Raw genomic sequence first — 27,186 nt, forward strand, 5'->3', positions numbered from 1 at the left:
ACTTCGTTCAAATGAGAAACATGCCCTTGCAGGCCTGGAATATTTTATATAAAAAATAAAGATATGTTGAAAGTAACACAATGACAAATACTTTTGGTTCACTTAAACAGGAGAGCCGAGTGGCTTAATTCTGTCTCTCTCATCCCTCTCTTGTAACAGTAGCTTAATTTTTTCTTTCAGCAGTTTTGATTTCTTCTTCTTGCTTCATCACTTTCTGCTGAAGAGCGCAAATGACCTAAAGAGAACAAAGCAGACAATTATTGCCGCCGTCCCATATGCAGAGTAATGCTAGCACAGGAAGTGAACTACCAGGTAGGGGGGGATCACTTTTCTACGTGGCTGGTCCTTCCTTTTTAAAATTAAGGATATCCGTCCTAATTTTTATTTAAATTATATCCCTTTCTTTTTTCTTTATTGTGGTGGTTAACCAACGCAGCAGAAATGATATTCAAAATTAGGGGCTATTTATTTGGCTCATTGTCATAAATTATGACAATTATGGGCTAACTGTAATAATCTGGGCTCATCATAAATTATAATCAACGCTCACAATAATTACGGCTAATTTGTTTTACAATCAAATTCAGGCTTCAATAAAATAACTGAGTTGGAAGGGGCCTCCCTGCTCAGGAAGAAAACCCTGTACCTGTGATGGTGAACCTATGGCAAGCGTGCCTGAAGTGGCACACGTAGCCATGTTGCCTGGCCATGCGCGGCGTCGCTCGTCCCTCTTCTGGGTTTCTGGCGCACATGCACACACAGCGATCAGCTGGCCTTTGTGCAAGCTGGTCTTGTGTTTTCTGGCATGAGCATGGGTGCCAGCCAGCTGATTGGCACATGTGTGGCAGTAATCCGAAGACTTGTTGGCTGGTGCACATATGCGTGCCGGAAACTGGAAGTTCACTTTTGGGCACGCGCATGCCCCCTGGCCAGCTCCTCTTCCTGATTGCGGCTCTGGCGAGTGCACGAACACTCCCTTTTCGGCATTCAGTGCAAAAAAGATTCACCATCACTGCCCTATACCATTTGAGACAAACAATTCTCCAATCTTAAAAACCTCCAATATTTTTGATAAATGTATGATATTTCGGATAATCAGGGTCAGATCTCGCTAAAGCTTACATTTGCTGAATTATGGAAGAGTTCGCTTTCCAGCAGCTGGAGGGCCGTCGGTCTGCGCGATGAGGCGTCGCTGGTCAGCAGCTTCACGTATCTGGCCTGTATTGGGCCACTTCCCACAAAAAGTGAGCGGGAGGCTGCCCCGTCTTAAGCCCATCAGAACTTTTGTCCTCTCCATTTCTGTTCCAAACGGCTGGAAGAGTTCAAACAGGATGACGCCCAAACTGTACATATCAGACTAAGGAGATAAGAAATGTTCAGGGTCAGAATCGGGTGGGTTCCTGCCAGTTCTAACCTCTTCTATAGAAGAGATTCCACAAATCTACAGTGCTGTTTAAAACCGGTTCCATCTCTCTCCCCCCGCCCGTCCGCACATCATCAAGTTGAAGAGCGAGAGGAGGAATTCTGGGAGTTGAAGTCCACAAGTCTTAAAGCTGTCAAGTTTGAAACACATGGGTTTTTTTCTATAGGGTTAGGGTACAAAGGTCTTGTAACTTGACAGCTTTAAGACTTGCGTGCTTCAAATGCCAGAGTTCCTGAGCCAACATTTTGGTTGCTAAGCAAGAGCGTTGTTAAGTGAGTTTCACCACATTTTACAAGTTGGCCATGCCCACCCAATCACATGGCTGGCAAGCCACTCCCACAAAGCAGGCCACACCTACAGAAGAGGTTCTAAAAAAATTTGAAACCCACCACTGATCAGAACCCTTATTTTTTAATTTTTTTAATACATATTTTTAATATTCCTCCCCACCCCTTGCGGGAAGGTGCACTGCATAGCAACAGCTATGGAGTGATTCTGCTTTAGGGAGGAAAATTTTAGCAAAAGCAGCGATGTGGCCAGAAACTTTTTCCAGGGTTGATACTTTGAGCCAGCCTGACAATTCCAAAGCTGTACGGTGTTGCTTTCTAGGCGAGAAGCACAAATAACTGGGATCAGACTTGTTCCATCTCCCTCTAAGCTTGCTTGTGTGGTGTGGTATGTGTGTGTTTTGGATACGCCACCAGACTTCTAAGGCACAATATAATGCTGTAATTTTGTAAGGCGCTGCAGAGAGCGTTTCGCTTTTTAAAGAGCGATGACCTCTGATCTTTTTTAAAGCTTGTGGCTAGATGGTTTGGAAAGGAACAAAGACTGCTGCTTGCAGTTATCCTGTTGCTTTTCATGACTGCTTCGTGGGAGCATTGGCCAGTTCAATAATTTTTCACGTGGATGGTTTTATGCCCTTTTAATCAGTGGTTCCGGTGCCTTCGCCATTTAGTCATGCCGGCCAAATGACCAGCGCTGGCTCTTCGGCATTGAAATGGAGTTGAGCACCGCCCCTTAGAATCAGGAACGAGTAGCACATATGTGCGATGGGAACCTTTAACTTTAATCAGTGGTTAGAATGCAGTATTACAGGCTAACTCTGCCCACTGCTGAGAGTTGGATTCTGACCAGCTCAAGGTTGATTCAGACTTCCATCCTTACGAGATCGGTAAAAAGAGGACCCAGATTGTTGAGGGGCAATAGGTTGGCTCTGTAAACCATTTGGAGAGGGGAGTAAAGCACCAAGGAGCTGTACAGAGGTGCCATTTCTTATTCCGTCTTGACATCTGAAAGATGGAATTTCACCCCTGAGGTCCTGTTTGTTTTTTTATAAGCTTGTTAGATTGGCGGTTGCGATGTCTTTACCTTGAAATCATAATGAGAGCCTTGGAGTTGTTCAGGTGAAGCATACAGGCAAGTGCCCACTCCGGAGGTATGGATGAATGCTATACCAAAATAGAGGGAGCATGTTAGCTTTTTTTTTTAAAATCATGCATTGCAAATCAATAATCAAAGCACTATTAGAGAGGAATAATTACCATAATTATTCTCTGCACTTAGCAGTTGGGTTGTATCTTCCTCTATGATATCTCTACAGGCTAACCCAAAGTCCCCTATTTTCACGTGGTGGTTAGGTCCTTGGAGAAAGATATTGCGGGGCTGTGAAAACAAAACCAATGCACTGGTGATGTATCTAGTTGGGTAACGAAATGTCTGCAAAAAAACAAGCAAGCTCAGAGAGCACCAGAGGCTCCTTGGTTCTCTTCCTCCTCCTCTTCCTCTCCTCAAACTCCCCCCTCCCTCCTAGCCATGATGACGTTACGTGGTCAGGTAATGAAACATCTGCAAGAAAACAAGGTCAAAGGGCACCCAGGACCCCTCATTTCAACCCTGGGCTACAAATATCCTCCTTTATTGGTATAAAACAAATGCATTTCAGAAATTTCAAGTCGCATTTCAATGAATACTTGGTGTGAAAGATTTAGATGCACTGAAAGTGTCAAAACAAGAGTTGTGAGCAGGGGTCAGCCTTGAAGGCTCTCAAAGACCCCTTTCTATTCTAGGTGGTGTCTTCTCCAGTGGCGACAGGCACAAACACCCAGAGACCATAGGTATAAGGTTTAAGTCGTCTACTTTATTGTTCTCTGCCTATTACACAGGAATCTTCCCAGTTCACATGGGAACTACCAGGCAAGTCTTTCAGGGCGGGTCACCTACCTCTTTGCTGTTTATGTAGTTTTCTGACTTAGACTTCCCCAACAGCATGAAGCTGAGTCCTTGTCCCGATAAATCCCTTTTATTTAATTTATAGAGAATTATTCTCCAGCAAAGTGTTTCCTCTCCCACCCATCTTTCAAGATAGTTTCACTATTACCAACCTTTATCAGGCTTGGAGAGTGGCCAGGCCGATATCATTCAGACACCGCAATACTTGGCAAGAATAAACTAATGGTCTCCTGCAAACTCCACTCCCCTTTCGCTCCTCTTTTATTCCTTCTGGGAGGGGCCATTCACCGTCCACCTGTGGCCTTACTCTCAAGTTGACCCTTGTTCCTTAGCTGTTCCCTTCGTCTCATGTGAACACTGGGAACAGGCTCCAGCTGTTCGTCTGCCTCACTGATGTCTGATTTTGAAGGCAGCTGATAACTGCCAGATGGCTCTGGTCCCCTCCAACACAGAGCCCTCATCAGAGCCTTCCCAGATTCCAGGATTGGCCCAGGTTCCTCCCCAACCTCCTCACTGTCCGAATCTGCTGCCAGCTCTGCAGGCCACCGGCGAACCACAACACGTAGAGAGTCCAGGCTAATTCCTCACTTGACCCCTGCTCCGATGGTGCTCTCCCAACAAGTGGAGATGTAAGCCTGAGATGGACATGGCAGTTCTCTCTCTCTGCTGGCCTGCAACCTTTTAAACCAATGAGATCATCTCCTAACGGGTTCCAGAACCAAGCATCACCGTCACAAAGGAACAATGGCTCCAAGGTAAGGTTCCCAAATACGTTTTCTCCAAGCGCAAACTGCCCCATTTCCCTCCCCCGCGTAACATGGGTAATTTGATAAGACGTCCCCGCAAATGGGAAAGCGAATCGACGGACAAAAAAATAATAGACGCGATCATGGCCAACAATGCGTCAACGCTTCACGAGTTACTGCCATCCCATTCAGTTTACCAAACGGTTCTGTGCCAGGTAAGCGATCTCTCCGCTCAATCTAAAAGAAACAAACATAAAAATAATTTGAAATGTCAGAATGCCGGTGGTCCTTGGTTTACGATGACCATGACCCCACGTTTCTGTTGCTAGGTGGAACATGGGTTTAAGTGCGTTTTCTCCCATGTTTTTCGACGTTCCTTCCCCACGGTTGTTAAGTTGAATCGCTGCGGTTATTAACATTAATAACAAGGTCGTTAAGTGAATCAGGCTTCCCATTGACTTTGCTTGCAAGAAGGTCGCAAAGGAGATCACATCTCTCTCTCTCACACACAAGACACGGCATACTGCAACCATCACAAATACTAGTCAGTTGCCAAGTGTCCGAATTCTTATCACGTGACCATGGTGCAACGTTCTTAAAGGGTCATAAGTCACTATTTCAGGTGCCTTTGTAATTTCGGTCATTAATGAATGGTTTTAAGTCACGGGCTACCTGTCCATAGAATTTTATGCAGCGTGTCCAAAGCCAGTACTTCTGAAAAGACATTTAATTCAGAATTAAAGATTTTATTCCAAAGGGTCATTAAATGGGATTCTTGACCTGAACATTTCGACTGTTCTGACCCAGGCTTCCTTAGAAAGCACGAATCAAAGCCCTTGGTCCCTGCAAAACCCCTTTTTATTTACGCGACTGTGAATTCCTTTCATTCACAGTCAGCAAGGCTTTAGCAAAGAGTCTTTCCGAGAATGTTTATCAACACGAACCTTATCTCGTTTGGAGAGCTGCCAGATAACTAGTTTCCAAACGCAGGGCAAGGCAAATCTTGGCACAGAACTTTCCACTCTTGAAACGACCGAAGGAACAAATCGTTTCCTGCAAAAGCCCCCTCCCCATTCACTCCTCTTTTGCTTCCTATGGGAGGGGCCAATCACCTCCAAGGTGTGGCTTCACTCCAAAGTCGACCCTGCTTTCTTAGTTGTTCTTGTCTTCTGGCAGCTCTGTGCATGCACACACTGTGAACAGGCTCCAGCTGTTCTTCTGCCTCACTGCTATCTATCTCCCTCTCTGCCTCCGACGCAGAGCCCTCATCTGAGTTTTCCTTCATTTTAACTAAACCACGTTAAAAGATGACAGAGTGCATGTTTGCCAATTATGACTTTCGTATCTTTTTCTTCCCAACTGTCCCAAGAAAAAAGGAAGATTTGTGCAAGACAATACACAAAACGCAGATCCTGAAGAGAGGTGATATTTTACCAAATGTACCAAGTTATAATACGGGATTTGGGAAATGTTTTTAACAGCAAGAACTCCGAGACGCAAAGAATTAGGACCACACTTTAAATTCCAGCCAATCTTGTTTATTGCTTGTGCTGATTGAGGTAGTCTTCTACTTAAGACCACAATTGAGCCCAAAAATTTCATGTGGCCAAGTGAAACATTTATGAAGTCAATTTTGATCTGCTTTACGACCACTTGCTGCAGTTGCTAAGTGAAGCACGGCAGTTGTTAAGTTAGTAGCATGGTTATTAAGTGAATCTGGCTTTCCCAGACTTCGCTTGTCAGACGGTCGCAAAAGGGGATCACGTAACCCTTGAATATGGAACCATCTTAAACAAAAACCAGTTGCTAGGCATCCAAATTTTGGTCAGGTGCCCGTGGGGATGCTGCAGCGGTCGTAAGTGTGAAGAATAATCATGTCATTAAATGGACTGTTGTAGGTTGAGGGGTACCTGGACCCAAGAATCTAGTCAACTAGTGGTCAGCACTAGGTTGACGCTAGAGTCAATAGAATTCAAGGGGCACGTGTGGTCTCGAATGGGTTTTAATTATGATCTGGTGCCAGGGTGGATGAAAGGGACGCAGCGGCTCAGTGGCTAAGACGCTGGCTTGTTGATCATTTTGGTGGTTCGAATCCCTAGCACCACATAACAGAGTGAGCTCCCGTCACTCGCCCCAGCTTCTGCCAACTTAGCAGTTCGAAAAATGCAAGTAGAAAAAATAGGGACCACCTTTGGTGGGAAAGGAACAGCGTTCTGTGCGCCTTTGGCCGTGAGTCATGCTGACCACATGACCACGGAGACGTCTTCGGACAGCGCTGGCTCTTCGGCTTTGAAACGGAGATGAGCACCGCCCCGTAGAGTAGGGAACGACTAGCTCATATGTGCGAGGGGAACCTTTACCTTTAGATGTCAAGAGGATTTGGGCTTAGACTGTTTCTGGGAATGTAATGATTCTAGGCAGATTCCTCTCTCAACTCCACCTCTACTTGTCCTTTAACACTGCTGAGCCAAGCTGTGTTAGCAGTAATGACCAAAGGATGAAACATCATCTTTGGTTGATTGGCTGCAGTTGATGTCATCACAGATATCTAGACGTGTACCGTGTATTTTATCCCACTGTACTAGATATTCTATTACGGAGTGGGGGAAATTGCAAATATTTATTTTATCCCTCCCCATTTAGCCCCCCAAAAGCAGAATGCTCCACAGAGAACCACCGAAGAACAGAAGAAAGGAATAATGGCAAACATCTCCCTGTCAAAATGAAGAAGAGCGCCAAGGCCACGCCCAGTGACGTGGCTGCCCACCACGATCACCATCCTCTCCATCTGGCTGTAACCATCGGGTGTCATCACCTCATCCCCGACCTGCTGAAGCGGGGGGCAAGAATAGAGGACCGGACGAAAGCGGCCAAACGGCTCTTCACCTCGCCTCCAAAACCCTCAACAAGAAGCCGTTCAGATGTTACTCTGCTGTGGGGCTCGGGTGAACTCCACCACTCCAATGACCCGAGAGACGCCGCTCCATCTGGCCGTCCAGACCTCCTCCTGCAAGGCGGCGTTGTCCTAGCGGCCGGCGGGAAGTGCGTGGAGCTCCTGCTGATGAGCGGAGCCGACGTGAGCATGAAAGATTGGAAAGGCCAGGGAGCTCTTCATCACGCTTGCCGAAACTGGCCGAGAAGACATCATTAACCTCCTCCTCAATTACGGGGCGGACGTGAACACCTTAACGTTGCAAGCGGAGTCCTGCCTTTTCCTGTTCCTGGAAAAAGCGGCCAATCTCAAGGCAGCCAACATTCTCTGGAAGCTGCTGAGCCTCTCCTACCCTCTGAAGCTCACCAACTCTGAGGGCCGTCTCCCCCAACTGTTGGATGACGCTTACTGGGAGCCGCTGAAGGACATGCTCCTCCAACTCTCTTCCCAAGTGTGGTCCTTACAGGATATCTGCAAATTCAACATCCTGAAGGTCTACGGAGGAAACGCGAGATATTGGCTCAAAGAGACGATGCCCATCGAGCTGTGGGATTCCATCTACACGAGCCAAGAGTTTTCGTACGCTTCGAAAATCGTTGAGAGGATCTTCGACGGCGGGCGTCGCCAGTCCGAAGTAAGAGAAAGGCCCTGGGATGCCAGCCTCCTCCTCCTCTTCCTCCTGAGCGTGATTCCCGGGCTGTGGCAGGGCCCGCTTTTCCTGGGACGGTAAGCCGTTGGGGCAAAAATAAATAAATCGAAAGCGTTTTAAGCTTTGCGTTCCGAGTCAATCCTCACGGACGTTGCTTCAATGGGGCTGCGCTCCATCCATTGGGATACTTAGAGGAGGAAAACGGAGAGGGATTTCTGCATTTGGAGATGGGCAACAGGCTATATTGGAAGGTTGACTCAGCCTTTCGTCCTTCCGAGGTGGGTAAAATGAGGACGCAGATTGTTGGGGGCAAGAGGCTGACTCTGTAAACCACTCGGAGAGGGCTGTAAAAATACTATGAAGCGGTATATAAGTCTAAGTGCTACTTGTCTCAGCTTCTGGCAACCTAGCAGTTCGAAAGCACATTAAAATGAAAGTAGAAAAATAGGAAACACCTTTGGTGGGAAGGGAACAGAGTTCCATGTGCCTTCAGCCTTGAGTCATGCCGGCCACATGATCACGGAGACGTCTTCGGAGCGCTGGCTCTTCGGCTTTGAAACGGAGATGAGCACCGCCCCCTAGAGTTGGGAACAACTAGCACATATGTGCGAGGGGAACCTTTACCATTACCTTAAAATAGATCCCATACCATATAGTATTCACTTTGCTTTCTCCTTAATTGGCAGCGTTAATCTATTCATTTCCGCACATTCTAGTATTTTCCTAATCCCATTCTCGTCAGTAGATATCTCTTCACTGTTCCAATTTTGTGCAGCCGTTAATAGATGGATAACTATGCATTTTTCTTACTGTATTTTTTGGGTAGAATCCCCAATAGAAATATTTCGGGGGCTGCCTGCAAATGTATATTTATAAAGGCATTCATTAGTTTGAAGCAACAAGATGAAGCAGAAGCTCCTTCTGTTTGCAATATCTCATGTAATGCCGATATAGAATGGCTCTTGATTCTAAATATTTTAACCACAGATCCAAGTTCTTAATTGCATTATCTGAGTGCAGAATTTTACTCCACTTCCTCTGGAGCATAAATAAGCCGCAGCCTTTATGGAATACCTGTTGTAGCTTTGAAGGATTATTTTACTTACTTTAATGTCGCGGTGCATGACTCCATTATTGTGGATATAGTACACTCCTTCCAGCAGCTCCTGGAAATCTTTAAGGTCCAATGCTTCTCGACATGATGGTAAGGATCTTTAAAAACATTTTAAAAAACAAAACAGTTTTTTTGCACGTGCTGTACTGGAATATCTTTGTAACAGCTTGTTCATGAGTCTGTTTAAAATGCGTTGATTTTTTTAAAAAAAGAGAAGCAAGTAAGTAAGTAGATCTTTATTATGTCAAAGACCAGCAATACACATTAGTTTTTACCCTATATTAAAAAATACTAACATTAAAATATAATTAAAAAGTATTGACATTAAAAGTGGATAATAACATAATGGTCCAAAGATTGTTAGAGGTATGCCCAAGATAATTGGTACAAGATGGTGCTATACTTCTGTAGCCAATTTTTTTCTTATGGACATTGCAGCCGCACAGAACTTTGCCACTGCATACGTGGTAACCGGGTTAGTGTCCTGAGGAGAAAGGCTAGATAAAAATTGTCTGCCCTTCCTGGCAATCTCCTCTAATAAGGGAGAATATGTGCAAGCTCTGTATAGCTCACAGTGTAATAGAATGTGTGAATTATCTTCCAAGAAGCAAGTAAGCATCTTTTCCCAGGAGGGTTGCTGAGGCTTTTAAGACTTACTAGAGGCATCTGTTGCTCTTAGACACACATCATTTCTGGCGGCAATCCAGTCGCACAATGAGGTCTCGCACAGTTGCATTTGGATGTGAAGCATCAGGTGATATTCGGTCTAAGAAGGAAAGAGAGGGGTATCTTTTTTTCCATGTGCCACAAGAAAGGTGTATAGTACTACAGCAAACCTATGAAAGGCCAGGCGGTATTGTGGCCCGACGTGTCGGACAGTGAGGAGGTTGGGGAGGAACATGGGCCAGTCTGGGGACTGAGGAAAGCTCAGAGGAGGGCTCTGCGTCAGAGGCAGAGAAGGAGCTAGACAGCAGTGAGGCAGAGGAACAGCTGGAGCCTGTTCCCAGCGTGCGCATGCGCAGAGCTGCCAGAAGACAAGAACAACTAGGAAATAGGGTAGGCTTGGGAGTAAAGCTATACCTTAGAGGTGATTGGCCCCTCCCATTGGAAACAAAAGAGGAGCGAACGGGGAGGGGGGTTTTTGCAGGAAACAATTTGTTCCTTCGGTCGGTTCAAGGGTGGAAAGTTCTGTTTGTGACTGTAAGAGACGCCCAAGTTTTGCCTTGCGCTGTGTTTGGAAACTAGTTATCTGGCAGCTCTCCAAACGAGATAAGGTGGTTCCACCACAAACGCGGTAGACTAAAGCGCGCTTGACGAAAGCGCGTACGTGACGTCATCACAGCGCGACGAAACAGCACGCTGTGAGCGGTAACTTAAATTAAAGCGTAAATCTAAACCTAACCCCCCCAAACCTAACCCCTAAACCTAACCTATACCTAACGCTAACCCTTAACCTAACCCTAACCTAACGCTTAACGTAACCCTAAACCTAACCCTAACCCTTAACCTAACCCTAACCCTTACCTTTATGTGAATCGGCTTGCTTTAAAAGCGCTTTTTAAAGCGCCCTTTTTTCTCCGCGGTCGTATTTGTCGCGCTGCTGATGACGCCAGGTACGCGCTTTAATCGGGCGCGCTTTAGTGGACCGCTGTTTTGACGGGTCACGGATAAGGTTCGTGTTGATAAACATTCCTCTGAAAGACCTGTTGCTAAGCCTTGAGGACTGTGAATGAAAGGAATTCACAGTCGTGTAAATAAAAGGGCTTTTGCTAGGATTTGATGTGATTTGGTTTAAATCAGATCCACCCTGGTTACCAGAGCATAATTAACACCCATTCGAGATGAATTTGTATTTACCATACAAGGCTGGGGTGAAGGTATCTCCTTTTGTGAGTCTTCGTCGCTACAAGGTTCGTTCCCATTGGCGTGGTCCCCATTTTCATCGCAGCAACGTAGGATCGAGGGCTGGTTTCCGTTGTTCCTCGATGCGTTGCTCGTCTCATTGCCACTACTGCTGCCGTAGGTTCCAGGAGGGAGCGTGTAAAGATTCCCTTCGCTTCCTCTAGAATCTCTGCCAATAGAGTCCTCCGGAGTCTGATTGGCAAAGATGATGGAACTGTCTTCCAATTCTTGAATGCAACTCTGGTCCCTGCAAAAAAAATTTTTTTTTAAAAAAGTGCAAAATCAAGTCAGGGAAGGCAACTCTACAGTCCTTCATGGTCCAACCCCAATCCTACCCCCCAAATAATTTTAGCTGATAACCCGGCGTTGCCCAGGTATGTATAGATGTTGAAGCGTGAGTCACTGAGAGGGGACTTTCTTCCCCATATTCCCATGCCCATCATCCCTGCCCTCTCCCTTCCCCCTCCCACGTGCTCGTTTCCCGCCTGCTTCCCCATTGCTCCACTGGAGGGCAAACATCACGGCTGGCTTTCCAGAGGAAGCTGTGAAGGAACCGATATCACAAACAATTGCTGCTCTAGGACGCTGCACTCGCTCTCCTTAACGGGCCAGGCGTTCCAGAACACGGACACACACACACACCTGGGGTGTCTACACACACACACACACACACACCAGTATTTGTTTTCAGAGTAAGTCATCTGTGTACCAAGTTTGGTTGAAATTGCTCAAGGCGCTCCAGAGTTATGCTGGAACATACATACATACTGTTAAGTAAGCTCCCCGTTGGGAGAGCGAGTACGTTCAGCGAAGCGTTGTGAGAGTTGTGTTGGAGAACACACAGACCAGCATACAGAGACACTGCAGTTTAAACAGGCTTTTACTTTCGTGGAAATAGAGGTATCGGAGTCCATCAAACCGTCCAAGTCATACACGGATAAGACAGTCATCAACGTCTTTCAGTTAAGGGATAATCCAAATAACATAGTCCAGTATCATATAAACAGTCCGGTACACAGAGTTTGCTAACAGTTGCAAAACTTACAATAGCTCACGGCACATCCAGCTTCCAAAACACTCAGATCAGATCAGCATCTAACGAACAGAGAGAGCTAACAGTCGTTCTGGCTCCCTCTTATGGCCAATTGAGGAAAACAGCAACCAATCACATTTTACAGTATGATTTAAAGAAACAGGTACAACATTGCTATATGATTTATATATTGCCAACCCAACCGTTAGACTTATATTCCTAACACATACATACATATTGCCACACAGCAGCAGCCATGAGGTGACCATGCTCGCCGCCTCCTGCACCCCAAAAATAATAAGCCCTCCCCGAAAATAAGGCCAAGCGCTTATTTCAGGGGTCAAAAGAAAATGACACCCTGTCTTATTTTCGGAAAAAAACACGGTACATACATAAATACACACAGCCTTTTTTAGATAGAAGAAAGAAGAAAAGGAGGAGGAGGAGAATAATTTGTTTTTTAAAAAGCAAGGCAGTTTTTTTGTGGCGTCTTGGAATACATACTCGGAATTTCCTGGCTCCGAAGACATTTTGAGAGACGGAAGATCCAAGACTAAGCCGCCTGTAATGAAGAAACAAGCACTTCATAAAGACAATTTTATAACGCCGGGTTCGTACAAGACGCACTAGGTGAAAATCAAATCGGATTTCACTCTTATTGTGGGCAAAATGCGATTTATATCTTGGGGCCACCATGGGGCATATGGACAGGTCAGCTAAACCCGGTTTAAAATTTTTAGGTATGTATTCAAACCATTATTAATGCCATAAAACTTTCATCAGCTTTATATAAATGTAGTGATGAAAGTCCAGGAACCTGCAGCCATCAAACGGGACTTAGAATTTAATTCAGGTCCCCGTGAGTCTCTCTGACGGGGGGCCTTGTACTTGAGTTAAAGCACTGAGTTGAAAGGATACTAGTGACATATTTATTAAGAGTGTAAACCTTATGAGGTTCGTGCCAAGGAAGGGAGCAACACTTTAAAAAGGCATTTTTATGGATCGTGGAGAAAAACCCACCGTACGGACCAACGCCGTGCCTTCCATGCTCTTGGATTTAATCCTTTTGTGGCTCTGGATTTCAATTCTATCTCTGCTTTTATGCTATTGTAAGCAGACCCCTCGAGACCACAGTGAGAGGGATGGCTTATACCTGCGATGGAGAACCTGTGGCACGCAGATCCCACTCTCCGAGCACGCAAGCCGTCACCCCAGCTCATCTCCACTGCGCATGCGTGCACGTCTCCTGCTGGGCAGATGGTTTTGGGGTCTCTACTGCACATACGGGAGTGGGGGGCATGTGGGGTGTCATGTGCACATCCCCGGGGGGGTCACATATGCATCTCCAGGGAGTTCAGGGCGCATGAGGTGGGGTCGTGCGCACTTTGCATTATTGGTGCGCGCACACGGGCTTTTGTCACCCGGGGCGAAGAAAAGGTTAGTCATCACTGGTCTCATACATTTAATCAATTAATAAATACAATTGCGTAGGTGGAATGAAACCCACAAATTATAAACCGCTGCAAATTGCTTAGTTAGGCAGATGAGACCAATGGTATAGATATGGGATGAATGCAGTGGTAGGTTCCGGAGCCCGTCGCAACCAGTACGCTGCGCAGAGCCGGGCATCCTAGTCGGGCATGCACACTGTGCACGCCACTGCCCTGCGACGCCCAGCTGCTTGGCAGAGATCGTGCAGGCACCGCACACCGTCCGCGCATGCACAATTGGCCCGGTTACTTTAAAAAAGCCATGAAACCCAGGTGGGCGGGTGGGCCAAACGAGCCACCGTACCGGTATGATGGCCGCTGCTCCCGACTACTACCGGTACAGCCATACCGCCCGGAACCCACCACTGAATGGACGGACGGACAGGCGAATGGATAGACAGACAGACATAGACAATAAATGCTCCCCTTTTGGACATGGTGGTTGAACATGTTCCATCCAAGCCGTGTGGTAACCTACAATATTAGGATGCTGCAGCTGAGCCAAGACTTTCACTTCCCGTAGGACCTACAGAAGGATTAAGAGAGAACTTGTCACGCTTGGTATGGCCAGATAAGCCACTCTTTCCCAAGATATCCGGAGTTTCCAGAAATGGAACTAAGGGTGCTTTTCACTTGTGCCCCTGCCCACCGCCTGTCAGGTGCCAGAAATCAAGGAACCAAGGCCACTGGTCTGAAGACAGGTTTGTTGCATGCTAACGCTCTCTACAAGAATCTGAACTACTAACGGTCAAAGCGAAAGATGAGTCAACGAAATTCAAGGTGGGCCGGACTTAAGATCTCTTGTGAGTGTGAAGGGATTCAAAGAGAAGACGTGCTTGACCCCCCCAATTGGGACTCTGCCTAGTCATCTCCTACGTCACAAGAAGATGTCCCAAAGTTGCTTTTTCAAGAGACAACTGGATTTTCTTTGAAGACATTTCGCTTTTCACCCAAGATGCCTTCTTCAGCGAAACGTCTTTGAAGAAAAACGAAGAAGAAAGAAACTCCAGTTGCCTCTTGAAAGCACCTTTGGGACAACCATGACCTGGAGGACTGAGAATGTCCATAGTTGCCATAAGATGGAATGTCCACTATTAGGACATTGCAAGCCCAAGGGCAACCCTTGAAAAAAAAACCTGCACTCCCCCCACCCCAAGCAAATGGTTTGAGTTGGGTGATGGGAAAGACTCCTGAAAAGCTGGACTACTTCTCCTTCAAACTCCCTCCATCGACACTGTATGGGAGTGCAACAGAGGTGGAATTCAGCCAGTTCTGGCGAACCGGTAGCGGAAACTTTGAATAGTTCTGAAAATTGGCAAATACCACCTCTGGCTGGCCGCGCCCCTATCTATTCTCTCCCTCCGGAGTACCAGCTGATCAGATTCCCAGCTGATCGGCTGGGTCTTCTTCTGCTGCCCTGAACAGGGCAACAGAGCTGGAAAGCAGGTTAGTGGGGTGAGGAGGGAATGGGGATTTTATAGTATCCTTGTCGTGCCACGCCCACCAAGCCTCGCCACGCCTACAGAACCGGTAGTAAAAAAAATTGAATCCCACCACTGGAGTGCAAAAAAGAAATAGTGGGCGGGGTTAATCGGCAGGAAGTGCTAAAGTCAAAAGTGGGTGGGGCTCCCGACTTCCTGGGTTTTCTCTCTCTCTCCCTCGCTCTCTCCCACTCTCTCGCTCTCCCCTTTCTCCTCCTCTGTTTCTGTCTCCCTCCCTCCTTCTCTCCCCCTCACTCTCTCCCCCCTTTCTCTCCCGCTCTGTCTGTCTCCCTCTCCCCCTCTCTCCCGCTCTTTCTCTCTCTCTCTCCCTCTCCCTCTCTCTCTCTGGAAATACAGGATGTTTGGGGTAGCACATTTTTGAAGCAAAGCAATAAAAATAGCCAAGTTTCTGCTTGCCAATTCACAGATTTGCTTTAACATGAAACGTCGACTAAACCTCAAGCCAGGAACCATCCGTCACGACTGTCTTTGCGCAACATAAAACAAGTCTGTACCTTCATGCAATCTCGTTTGGTGGCTTTCTTAATCAGGATTTTTTTAATCGCGTAGAACTGACCATCGAGTTTATTCCTGACCTGGAAGGAGATCAATAAGGAAGAAGGATGTAAGGGAAATTTAGAACGGAAGGTGGCACGACCGTCCTTTTTGCAAAATAATAATAACAACAACAATAATAATAAAAATTATAAAAATTTAATCCAGCTGTAAAGTAGAAGTCATTTTACGGCAGTACGGTAGAAGCCATTTTAAGGCACAACAGGCTGTATCTTAACAGAACACACACCCCGAGGGGCGTTAAGGGTGTCTTACCCCCACATTATTTGTTTCCAGAGAATAAGTCATCTGTGTAACAAGTTTGGTTGAAATTGCTTGAGGCATTCCAGAGTTATGCTGGAACACACACACAGCCATTTTTATATGTATTTATATTTATTTATAAATATAAGAGGAAGAGGAGGGAGAAGAAAAAGAGGAGGGAGAAGAAGAAGAAGAAGAAGAAGAAGAAGAAGAAGAAGAGAAGCTGCTGCTGCTAATGTGGTTGATTTTAATTATAAATCGGTCAGTTATAAATACCTTATATACTGTTCCGTAGCCTCCTTTCCCAAGCCTCGAAATCTCATCAAATTCATTAACGTAACGAGATGTCTGTGCTTCAAAGAGGATTTCGTTCTCCCTGGTTTTTAAAAAGAGTCTATTAATATGGAGTTGTTATTAAAAAGAAATGTAAAAGGGGGGAACATTCCACTCTAACACTTTCTTTCACCGAGAGATGAGTGAAGTGTAGAAATAGAAATGAGACCATCGATGTAGAAAAACATCCAGATTGGTGACAGGCTGCTAAGGATCAAATTAACTGATTTATATCTATCCTGCGTGAGGTGCACTTTAGCTTTTACAATTCAGACATGGAAAAATTCTCATTCAGAACAGGAACCAAAAAGTCACTTCTTGTAGATGCCCGAGACTTTTTATGTTTACATGATTTACGGTTCCGACGTGACGTTAATCTGAATTTTATTTCTGCAATGCAGAGACTCTAGAAGCTGCACGCTAAAGCCATTTTAAAGTCAACGTGTTAAATAAAACAGGTAGCGGGTTTAAACAAAGCAATAGAATAGAATAGAAATAGGATATTGGACTGATGAATAGATGAGATATTGGAATGAAGAATAGAATAGAATAGAACAGAACAATAGTTGGAAGGGACCTTGGAGGTCTTCTAGTCCAACCCCTTGCCTAGTCAGGAAACCCTACACCACTTCAGACAAATGGTTGTTCAATCTCTTCTTAAAAACTTCCAGTGTTGGAGGATTCACAACTCCCGGAGGCAAGTTGTTCTCACTGTCAGGAAATTTCTCCTCAGTTCTAAGTTGCTTCTCTCCTTGATTAGTTCCCACCCATTGCTTCTTGTCCTGCCCTCAGGTGCCTTGGAGAATAGCTTGACTCCCTCTTCTTTGTGGCAGCCCCTGAGATATTGGAAGACTGCTATCATGTCTCCCCTAGTTCTTCTTTTCATAAGACTAGACCTACCCAGTTCCTGCAGCCGTTCTTCATATGTTTTAGCCTCCAGTCCCCTAATCCTCTTTGTTGCTCTTCTCTGCACTCTTTCTAGAGTCTCCACATCTTTTTTAACATCGTGGCAACCAAAACTGGATGCTGCAAAACATTTACTCCTGGAGCTTCGAACACATACCTGTTTCCGTAGGAATCACCAAGACCAACTTCCTATGTTAACAGAGAAATGAAAGAAAGAAATGCTGCAATCAGTAACCAAATGCACAATCAAGAAACAAAGACTGGATTTGTGAAAATAAAACGAAAAGCCAAGACAACCGCAACCCCCCCTCCCCCAATGCCCCGTTTTGGGCCTAGCAGGCCTCCCTGAAGACTCCGGGAACCAAAAATGGGCTGTGAGAGGGGAGGGCGCTGCAACCCCATGCCCTCCCCCCCGCACCCCTGCATGCACGCATGTGCAGCAGAATCTCCTGCCTGTGCAGCAGAGACCCAAAAACTCAGCTGGCTGGCAGGAGGCAGGCTGGAACTGAGCTGGGCAACGCTTCACGTTGATAGCCAACTAAAGTGGAATACGTAACGGTGGTTTTCAATCCCTTTGCCCAGTTCAGCAAAATAAGATGCCTCAGGGGTTAAAAAAATGAAAACCGCAAAAATACTTCGCCACAGCCATAGCAGAAAAACTGTGTTTTGCAAGGATGAAAAGAGACGATCGTTTTGCACAAGGATGAAAAGAGTCGATCTATAATCCCAAATATTGTTCTAAGCATGCTTTTGAGAGGCCTGCCAGGAAGCAGTATGAGAGAGAGAGAGATTGAGAGAGAGAGAGATTGAGAGAGAGAGAGAGAGAGAGAGAGATGGATGGAGAGAGAGACAGAGACAGAGAGGGAGGGAGAGAGAGGGAGACAGACAGAGAGGGGGGGAGAGAAAGAGGGAGGAGGGAGAGAGAGAGGGACAGAGGGAGGGAGACAGAGGGGGAGGAGGGAGAGGGGGGAGAGGGAGGAGGGAGAGGGAGGGAGAGAGAGAGGAGAGGAAGAGAGAGGGAGGAGGGAGAGGGAGAAGGAGAGAGCGGGAGGAGTGAGAGAGAGGGGGAGAGAGAGGGAGAGAGACAGAGAGGGAGGAGGGAGGAGAGGGAGGAGGGAGAGAGAGGGACAGAGGGAGGGAGAGGGAGAGAGAGAGGAGAGGAAGAGAGAGAGGGAGGAGGGAGAGGGAGAAGGAGAGAAAGGGAGGAGAGAGAGAGGGGGAGAGAGAGGGAGGAGAGAGGGAGAGAGAGAGGGGGGGAGAGAGAGGAAGGGGGAGAGAGAGGGAGGGAGAGGGAGGAGGGAGAGGGAGTGGGGGAGGGAGGAGGAGAGAGAGAGAGGAGAGGAAGAGAGAGAGGGAGGAGGGAGAGAAGGAGAGAGAGGGAGGAGTGAGAGAGTGGGAGAGAGGGAGGAGAGAGGGAGAGAGAGAGGGAGAGGGAGGGAGAGGAAGGGGGAGTGAGGGGGAGGGAGAGGAAGAAGGAGGGGGAGAAAGGGAGGAGTGAGAGAGAGGGAGACAGAGGGAGAGACAGGGAGGAGAGAGAGGGAGAGGAAGGGGAGAGAGGGAGAGAGAGAGAGAGAGAATTACCTCTTTGTGTATCTGCTTGTTGGCTGCTTTCATTAGTTCGGTAATGGCTCGATTATGCTGCAGTCGCAAACTGCTGAATTCTTCACAGACGGCGAAATCGGACAGCAGGCCCATCTGAGTAAATGTTTTACAGAGCACTGGATTTGGGGGTGGGGATGGGGGAGAGAACAAGCCCATTTGAAAATACACCGAACGCTGCCCAACGCTCGCCTTCATTATGTTTTTATTTCCCCCCCCCCGCCATCTTACTTCCATTGCTTTTGTTTCATTTAAATTATGTTTATAAGTCCCGCAGGGTGGATTTCAGAATAATAAAAAGTTAAGATATTAATAAAAGTTAACAGTCATCATAAAACTAGCCGTCGTCCACCTCTCCAAATGTAAAACACGGGGAAACACAGCAGCTGCAAACCATCGGGAGATTACATAAAAGGCAACAAGAGAAAAACAGAAGAAGAAGGGACATAAAACTTTCCTATAAGTCTATAATGATGAGGCCACTTGTCTATAAGAGAGCCAACCCCTTCTACCACTGATGGTGTTACCTAGATAGGTAATGAAACATCTCCAAGGAAACAATCAAGCTTAGAGAGCACCAAGGAACCCACAGTCCTCCTTCATCTCCTCCTCCTCCACCCCTTCTTCCTGAGTGCAAACCCCACTCCCTCCTAGCACTGATGATGTTACCTAGTTGGGTCATGAAACATCTGCAAGAAAACAGCCCAGCTCAGAGAGCACCAAGGACTCCACATCTCAACCTTGAGCTATAAATATTCCTTTCTATTGGTGAGGGAGGGAGGGAGGAAAGAAGGAGGAAGGAGGGAGGGAAGAAGGAAGGAGAAAATAATTTAGCCCCACCCACTGGATGTCCCGATGACTGGCCACACCCTCAATAGCGCTGTGGGCCGGACAAATGGCAGATATGTCTGCCGGGCTACAAAAGCTGCCATTTTATATATTTTAAGTATAGACAAAATGCACCTTGAACATGTTAATTTTCTAGCTATTGAACACAATTGGTTGAGTTCAACAAAATCGAGCTCAAAGGAAATGCTGTTCTTTGCTGCTACTCCTTGGGAAGCCTTCGGCCCCAAACTACCCCACCATCAAGATCAATTCAAACCCGTCACTCACACTGAAACAATCGCCTCGAATGCGTCGGATCTTGAGCATAGAGGTGGCAAAGATGCTCCAGCAGTGAAACCAGCAGGAGCTGATTGGCGAAGGAGGACTTGATGTTCATTAATTTCTGGGAACCATTTGCACCCCGGAATTCGGAGGGCCAGTCAGAATCTGGGGGGGGGGGGGGAAAGAACAAAAAGGAAACCAGTTTTACATCTCCGGTGCCCTGAAAATAAGATTTAAAGGCATTTCAAAGGCATTGATATATTCGAAGCGCAAAGGATAAATCAGGATGGGGGGGTGGGTGAGGTGTCCGACTTCGGCGACTTTAGAGATCTTTGGACTTCAACTCCCAGAATCCTCCAGCCGCAATTCTGGGAGTTGAAGTCCACAAGTCTTAAAAATTAAAAAAAAAAGTGGGGTGTTGTAATATAGTTCCTTGTGTAGGTGTGGGTCACCCATGGTTCAGTTCATACCAGGGCATGCAGAGCCACGCTGAACCACACAGGAGAAAACAAACTCCTAAAACGCCATAACATCCTGATAGGTCATAACATAACATTCTGAGATGTGCCCTACCAATGACGCCCAGGATTTGACCATATATAGACAGAACTTCTCTGAGCAGTAGATTAGAAATTGTACTTTTATAGGCTGTTTTTAACCACATGCTATTGCTCCTCCTGCCTTTGTCCTATCTCAATAAAAGGGGCTCTCAGACCCCCAATCTGGGTCGCTCCATCCCGAGAAAGAGAAAGATCGTGTCCTGTCTTTTCTCCACATTGGCCTCATGGACGAACCATGGGAACGTTATAGTGGTGGAGGGGTTAGACACCCCTTCTTTAAAGTGTAAAAAACCCAGATGCCTTCAAAGGCAATTTTGCTTTCTCCCCCCTTCTTTCTGTACTTTTTGTTTTTCTGGAACAGATGGAAACGGTGCAGATTGAAGCAATCATCCATTATTTATCTCTGCCTCCCTATTTATGCCATGGAATATCCATGCTGCAATGCTGTTTTATAGCCCTGTGAAGCTGCAAGATCCCTGCTCGTAGGAGAAATGCTTGCTTTCCATGACAAATGGGATGTAATAAAGATGCCATCCACTTCCAAGGCTGAGTCGCTTCAGAAAGGCCCCTGTATAAGAAGCAATCATCCCCAGAATTATTACCCCAATTATTTATTAGTCATACATATACTGTGATGCAAAGTGCTGTTACTCATTTATTAAAAAGTTTTACGCCTACTTGCTTTATATTATGGCACGAGGGTAGTTGTTGAGATTTTAAAGAACAAAAATGCAAAAGAAAAATATAAATTAACCCGTAGGATAATTTTGCTGAGTTCAACTCTGTGCAAACAACTAAACGGATTCCACTTCAGGGAGTTAACACTGTCGCTGGAAATTCACACGCATTTATGAAGATTCACCAATGCATGTGCTGTAGTGTTGTGGAAAAAAAATACCAACATACCTATGTGAAAGCATTTGGGCATAAGTGACTTTCTCTTCAAACTGTAGAATTCCAACTCCTGTTAATTTACATACAGCTTAGCCTTATGCTTAAGGGTGAAGGTTCCCCTCGCACATATGTGATAGTCATTCCCGACTCTAGGGGGCAGTGCTCATCTCCGTTTCAAAGCCAAAGAACCGGCGTTGTCCGAAGATGTCTCCATGGCCATGTGGTCGGCATGACTCAATGCCAAAGGTGCACGGAAGGCTGTTCCTTTCCCACCAAAGGTGATTCCTGTTTTTCTACTTGCATTTTTCCGTGCTTTCGAACTGCTAGGTTGGCAGAAGCTGGGACAAGTCACGGGAGCTCACTCCGTTATTCAGCACTAGGGATTCGAACCGCCGATCTTTCTGACTGACGAGCTCAGCGTCTTAGCCACCGAGCCACCACGTCCCATATAAGATAAATCCCGTGACTTATCTTAGGGTAAGTCAATTCTAAGTGGGAAAATAGCTTAATGCTGGTTTTCTTCATCCTTTTCACGTCAATCGAGGTGCTAAAAAAGTTCGTGTGGTTTATACCTGATGACTGAATTTATTTCGGAAGCCACTAACACTTGTGCAGCATGTGAGCAGCAAACTCTTGCAAAGATCCTGGTTGGCATCTGAAGCCATAAAGAGGAGGCCTGATGCAACAACATTGCAATGAGAGTCACAAGACCCATTCAAAGAAATGATGAAACAGCTGCTTCCCTTATCTGCCTCCAGGTAAAAGGCGTCAGATCAACGTTCAGCGGTTCAATCCCCTTCAGCAAAACAATTGTACAACAGTTGTACAAAGACCGCATTTTCAAACACAGGCAAGCAGGGAAAATTAAAAAGTGGCAACAAGAATTACATGGAATGTAGGCATTTATCTGAAAACACACCACTTTAAAATACCTCCTTCTTGTTTATCAAGGAAGATTTCCCCCCCCCCTCGGGTAGAATCAAAAGAATATTAAGTTACATCTCATCCTGAATTTTAAATCTTTGCCCAGAAACCCGGAAAAAATGCAAGATTTCTTATTTTCCTCATGGGAGGTTTATTTATTTATTTTTTCAAAAAAAAATACAGCTTAAAAAAGCCTCATCTTCCCAATGCAGAATTGTCAAACTGCGCAGTCACAACATACATTGACTAAAGTTCATTTTATAGAGGAAATAAATACAGGAAGTCCTCAACGTATGAGCCTGGAATTATGATCATAAGTTACTGCAGTCCTTAAGCGGGTCGCCAGGTGACGGGACCTGATTTTACGGCCCTTTTTTTGCAACTGTCGTTAAGCAAACGCTGCAGTCGTTAAACAAATCAATTTGACCCAAGGGGGTTTTATTGGGGGGGTGGGGGGGGGTTGCAACTGGAAGAAGATGCCAGAAACCAGAAAAAAAAACCCGTTGAAAATCAGGTTGTAAACCAAGAATTATCTGTAGATGTAACAAATAACAAATTAAACTATCTTTGATTGTTCTTCTCCCTGCATTAGGGGCAATACCTGAAAATGTTGAAAACTAACATGTTCGTTTTTCTAGTTTTTCTGGATGCAGGTTCCCCCTTCCCCCCCCCTACTTGCCTGTTCAATCATGTCCGATTTGCAAAAACTTGGACAGGTTCTGACAAATAGGTAAAGGTGCCCCTCACACATATATGTTAGTCCTTCCTGACTCTAGGCAAATACTTTCCAGCTGTGGGAAGTTATCACCCAGCCCTCTCCCAGAAAAATGAAATATCCTAGGACAGTGTTTCTCAACCTTGGCAACTTGAAGATGTCTGGACTTCAACTCCCAGAATTCCCCAGCCAGCGAATGCCTATATTTTAATATGCCTATATTTTAACACAAGTCAGCCTTTGCAGTAGCAATATGGAATTTTCCAAAAATAGTGATACGCTACTTTTATTCTAAATTGTCCCAGTTCTGGACTATCCTGATTCTGAACTGTCTAACACAATGTACCTATTGTTGAATATTGGGAATACAGATGGTGTGATGGTTAAGATGCTGGCCTAGAAACCAGGAGATTGTTGGTTTGGTTTATTGGCTTATTGGATTTATATGCCGCCCTTCTCCCAAGGACTCAGGGCAGCGTACAACATTAAAAAAACCACATATTACAAAAGTTAAAAAAAAATAGATAGAATATCCAAAAAACAATAGGAGTTGAATGCTGGCTGGGGAATTCTGGGAGTTGAAGTCCAGACATCTTCAAGTTGCCAAGGTTGAGAAACACTGTCCTAGGAAAAATTGAAAAGGCAGAATGTTTCTCTGGATGTGAAAAGAAACATGTTTTAAAAGACAGAATAGTTGCCTGTAGCTTTCTGCCCATCCCAGTTAATGGGCCATTGAGATGGCCAGGCTAGCCCACTTTACATAATAAAGACTTCACCAGCAGCTACAGAAAGGCATGATAATATACTCAACTGACCACAAGACATCTGAGAACTCATCACAGCCTAGAGAGTAGCCCCCTGCATGGCACCATGGGAGTCTGACAACCAATCAGAATACATTTCTTACACAGGAACAGGAAACAGAGAGGTGGGACTAAACAGGGTATAAAAAGCCTAGCAAGCCCCTCCCTCAGCCCTTCTCTTCTTCTCCATCAACATTGAAGCATGTGATCACCTTTTCTGTTCAGGGCTCAAGCCATATGGCCCTGTCCAACAATAAACCATCTTTCCAAGCAGCCTCCATGTCTCCAGTGTCTTTTTTCCCCCCACTTGGAGCTGAACCCAGAAGGACATTTCTTTCAACACAGCAAAAAGGCATTCAAACAGAAATTGAACAATAGAGGGATAATTTACGTTTAGTTTGTTTAGGCTGCTCAGGTGAGCTCTTACTGCAAACCTATTCCCTGCTCAGGGGGAAATGCCTATGTCTGTTTTGCAAACGTGGAGGGAACTGAATACGATCCTGGAATTAATGAGCTTTCTTATTAACTGGCAGCAAGTAGTAATTTGCCCTTCATTATGCCTCATTTGCCTTCATCTTCCTCTCCATCCACTTTGCAACCTCCTCTTGTTAAATATCAAATTATAAAAGGCCGCCCTTCAGGGACTTTTGTCTACCGCAAATTGACCGAACAAAACACAGGAGAGGAAGATGGCATTGTATAGATAGGTCATTAAAAGGCCAACTTTACATACAAGCCCCCATTACAATCCCCAGTTGTGTATAAAATGATCTGCACGTGTACACACGCCTTTCTGTCAAAAATAATCAAGTGATGCACACCCCATTTACAATCCCCAGTTGCATACATAATAATCCAGGGATGCATAAATATAAATACACACACACACACACACACACACACACACACACACACACGAGACCCTAGATTATTCTCTTTCTCTCTCTTCCCCCACTCTGAATGTGTATGTGTACACATAAATACAAAAATAAACATTATCTCTCACACACACATATAGTGCACTGTACATTATGTATGTATGTATGTATGTATGTATTTTGTGTCACAACCCCTGGTATGCCCAAATATGGGAGGAAGCATACTGCTTTCCTATATATTATACACACACACACAGACAGACACACACACACACACATACGCCCCCTCTAAAATAAACACCTTTTGTGTATGCATTCCCACACTTAACAATCCTCAATTGCATAAAAAATAATCTAGGGAAGAATAGAGATAGAGATAGATAGATAGACAGACAGACAGATGATAGATAGACAGACAAACAGACAGACAGATGATAGATAGATAGAAATAAAGATAGGTATAGGCAGATGATAGATAAAAAAAGATGGGAGCAGGGGAGAGAGAGTTAGGCAGACAGATAGACAGACAGACAGACTGACTGACTTACATGACAGATGATAGATAGATAGAAATACAGATAGGTATAGGCAGATGATAAAAAGATAGGAGAGAGAGAGGCAGACAGAGAAAGAGATAGATAAATAGAGATAAACAGGCAATGATAGATAGATACAGATAGATAGATAGATAGATAGATAGATAGATAGATAGATATAGATACAGAGATAGATAGATAGATAGATAGATAGATAGATAGATAGATAGATAGATAGATAGATAGATATAGAGATAGATAGATAGATAGATAGATAGATATAGAGATAGATAGATAGATAGATCGATAGATGATAGATAGACAGACGTGTATGTAGAGAGAGAGAGAGAGAGAGGCAGACATGGGTGTGTGTGTTTGTGCATGCATGCAGATAAAATTAAGGACAAAGGTAAAAAAAAATACTGTCTGTGTATAAATAAGACAACCTAGATAATTCTGCAGGCGCGCGCCCACACACCGCGGCCACGAGCTCAGATGCGCCCCCACCCCTCTCCCTCCCTCCCTCCCTCCCTCCCAGGTCGCCCTCTTTCCCTTCCCACCACCTTCCCACCCATGCACCGACACACGTGTACACCCCTTCCCCACGTAATACACCCCTCCCCACCACCCAAAGCGCTCTTTCCTTCCAGCCGCCCTCGGCCCTCCCGGCCCGCGCACCGTCGAAGGGCGGCTCGGCTCCGGCCTCTTCCTCGGGGAAGCCGAGCGGGGCAACCCGCGGCAACCGGGCCCCGCCGACGCTGAAGGCGGCCTTCCTCCGCCACATGGCCGCGCTCCGCCAAGGCCGCCGCCTCCGCCGCTGCTGCTTGCCGGCCTGCCCGCCTGACTTCGTCCCGCCCGCCCGGCTCGGCGACGCCCCCTGCCTGCCTGCCTGGGCCGCACGCCGGGCCGCCACTACAGGGCCCATAGTCCCCGGCCGGAGGGCGTGGATAGTTGGGTGTGTGTGGCAGGCCGTCCAATAGAAGGGGTTACTATTTTTTCTTATTTTTAACTGATTTTATTATTTATTGTTTATTATTATTATTATTATTAATTTATTATTATTAATTATTAATTATTATTTTATTCATTAAACATGAACCTCAAGTCAACTGAACATTTAAAAATACCAATTAACACCAATAATAATAAATAAAAATACATGTATTATTACTAGTATTACTATTATTACAATTACAATTATTACTATTATTATTATCGACTTGATCATTAGGCTTATTTTCAAATTTGTGATAACTATGGTTGGCCACACACCCAGTTGTTTATTATTTATTGTTGATTTTATTTATTATTTTATTCATTAAACATGAACCTCAAGTCCACTGAACATTTAAAAATGTGTCACAAATACCAATTAACACCAATAATAAATAATAAATAAAAATACATGTATTATTACTATTATTACTATTAATATTGACTTGATCATAATAGGGTTATTTTCAAATTTGTGAGGACTATAGTTGGTCACACACACAGTTGTTTATTATTTATTATTGTTGTTATTATTTATTATTTTATTCATTAAACATGAACCTCAAGTCAACTGAACATTTAAAAATGTGTCACAAATACCAATTAATACTACTAATAAATAAATAATAAATACATGTATTATTACTAGCATTACTATTATTACTATTATTATTGACTTGATTTGATCATAATTAGGGTCATTACAAAATTTGTGACGGCTATGGTTGGTCTCACACACACAGTTTCATCACTGGGGGGGCTTTTAAGTAGACACTGGACACTAGAGGGGATGGACTAGAAGACCTCCATGGTCTCTTCTAGCTCTATTCCGATTGATCGATGATGATTGATTGAAGATGCCCAGGCTGGATGGGGCATTTTCATCCACCCATCGAGGCCTTTCCATCTAGCTTGCACGCCAGGCTGCCACTACACTGCCCATAATCCCCAGTTGGAATCCTGAGGGCATGGATTAGGGAAGGGGGGGGGCAGGCTGCCCAACCCCTTCCATTGGGCAGCCTGCCCCCCCCCCCACCTTCCCTAATCCATGCCCTCAGGATTCCAACTGGGGACTATTTTAAACTAATTTTATTTGTTGACTTGAGAATAATTA

At 45.3% G+C, this 27,186-nt stretch overlaps 2 protein-coding genes across 2 annotated transcripts; one reads left to right on the forward strand and one right to left on the reverse strand.

The window, feature by feature from the left end:
* Nucleotides 1-26: 26 nt before the first annotated feature.
* Nucleotides 27-25,937, reverse strand: EIF2AK1 (eukaryotic translation initiation factor 2 alpha kinase 1). The gene is given in 18 exon segments (XM_032230810.1): nucleotides 27-186; nucleotides 188-235; nucleotides 1,123-1,227; nucleotides 1,229-1,357; nucleotides 2,795-2,874; nucleotides 2,968-3,088; nucleotides 9,089-9,156; nucleotides 9,159-9,194; nucleotides 9,754-9,862; nucleotides 10,954-11,245; nucleotides 12,536-12,593; nucleotides 13,948-14,047; nucleotides 15,518-15,598; nucleotides 16,098-16,197; nucleotides 17,218-17,249; nucleotides 18,642-18,778; nucleotides 19,776-19,934; nucleotides 25,758-25,937. Coding segments are annotated over 18 exon segments (1,845 nt in total). The 5' UTR covers nucleotides 25,864-25,937; the 3' UTR covers nucleotides 27-102.
* ANKRD61 (ankyrin repeat domain 61) lies at nucleotides 5,615-8,283 on the forward strand. The gene is given in 6 exon segments (XM_032230812.1): nucleotides 5,615-5,823; nucleotides 7,045-7,256; nucleotides 7,259-7,303; nucleotides 7,306-7,413; nucleotides 7,416-7,531; nucleotides 7,533-8,283. Coding segments are annotated over 5 exon segments (933 nt in total). The 5' UTR covers nucleotides 5,615-5,823; nucleotides 7,045-7,123; the 3' UTR covers nucleotides 8,064-8,283.
* Nucleotides 25,938-27,186: the final 1,249 nt, after the last annotated feature.

Source organism: Thamnophis elegans, chromosome 14 (assembly GCF_009769535.1).
Source record: "Thamnophis elegans isolate rThaEle1 chromosome 14, rThaEle1.pri, whole genome shotgun sequence".
NCBI classification, from domain to species: domain Eukaryota; kingdom Metazoa; phylum Chordata; class Lepidosauria; order Squamata; family Colubridae; genus Thamnophis; species Thamnophis elegans.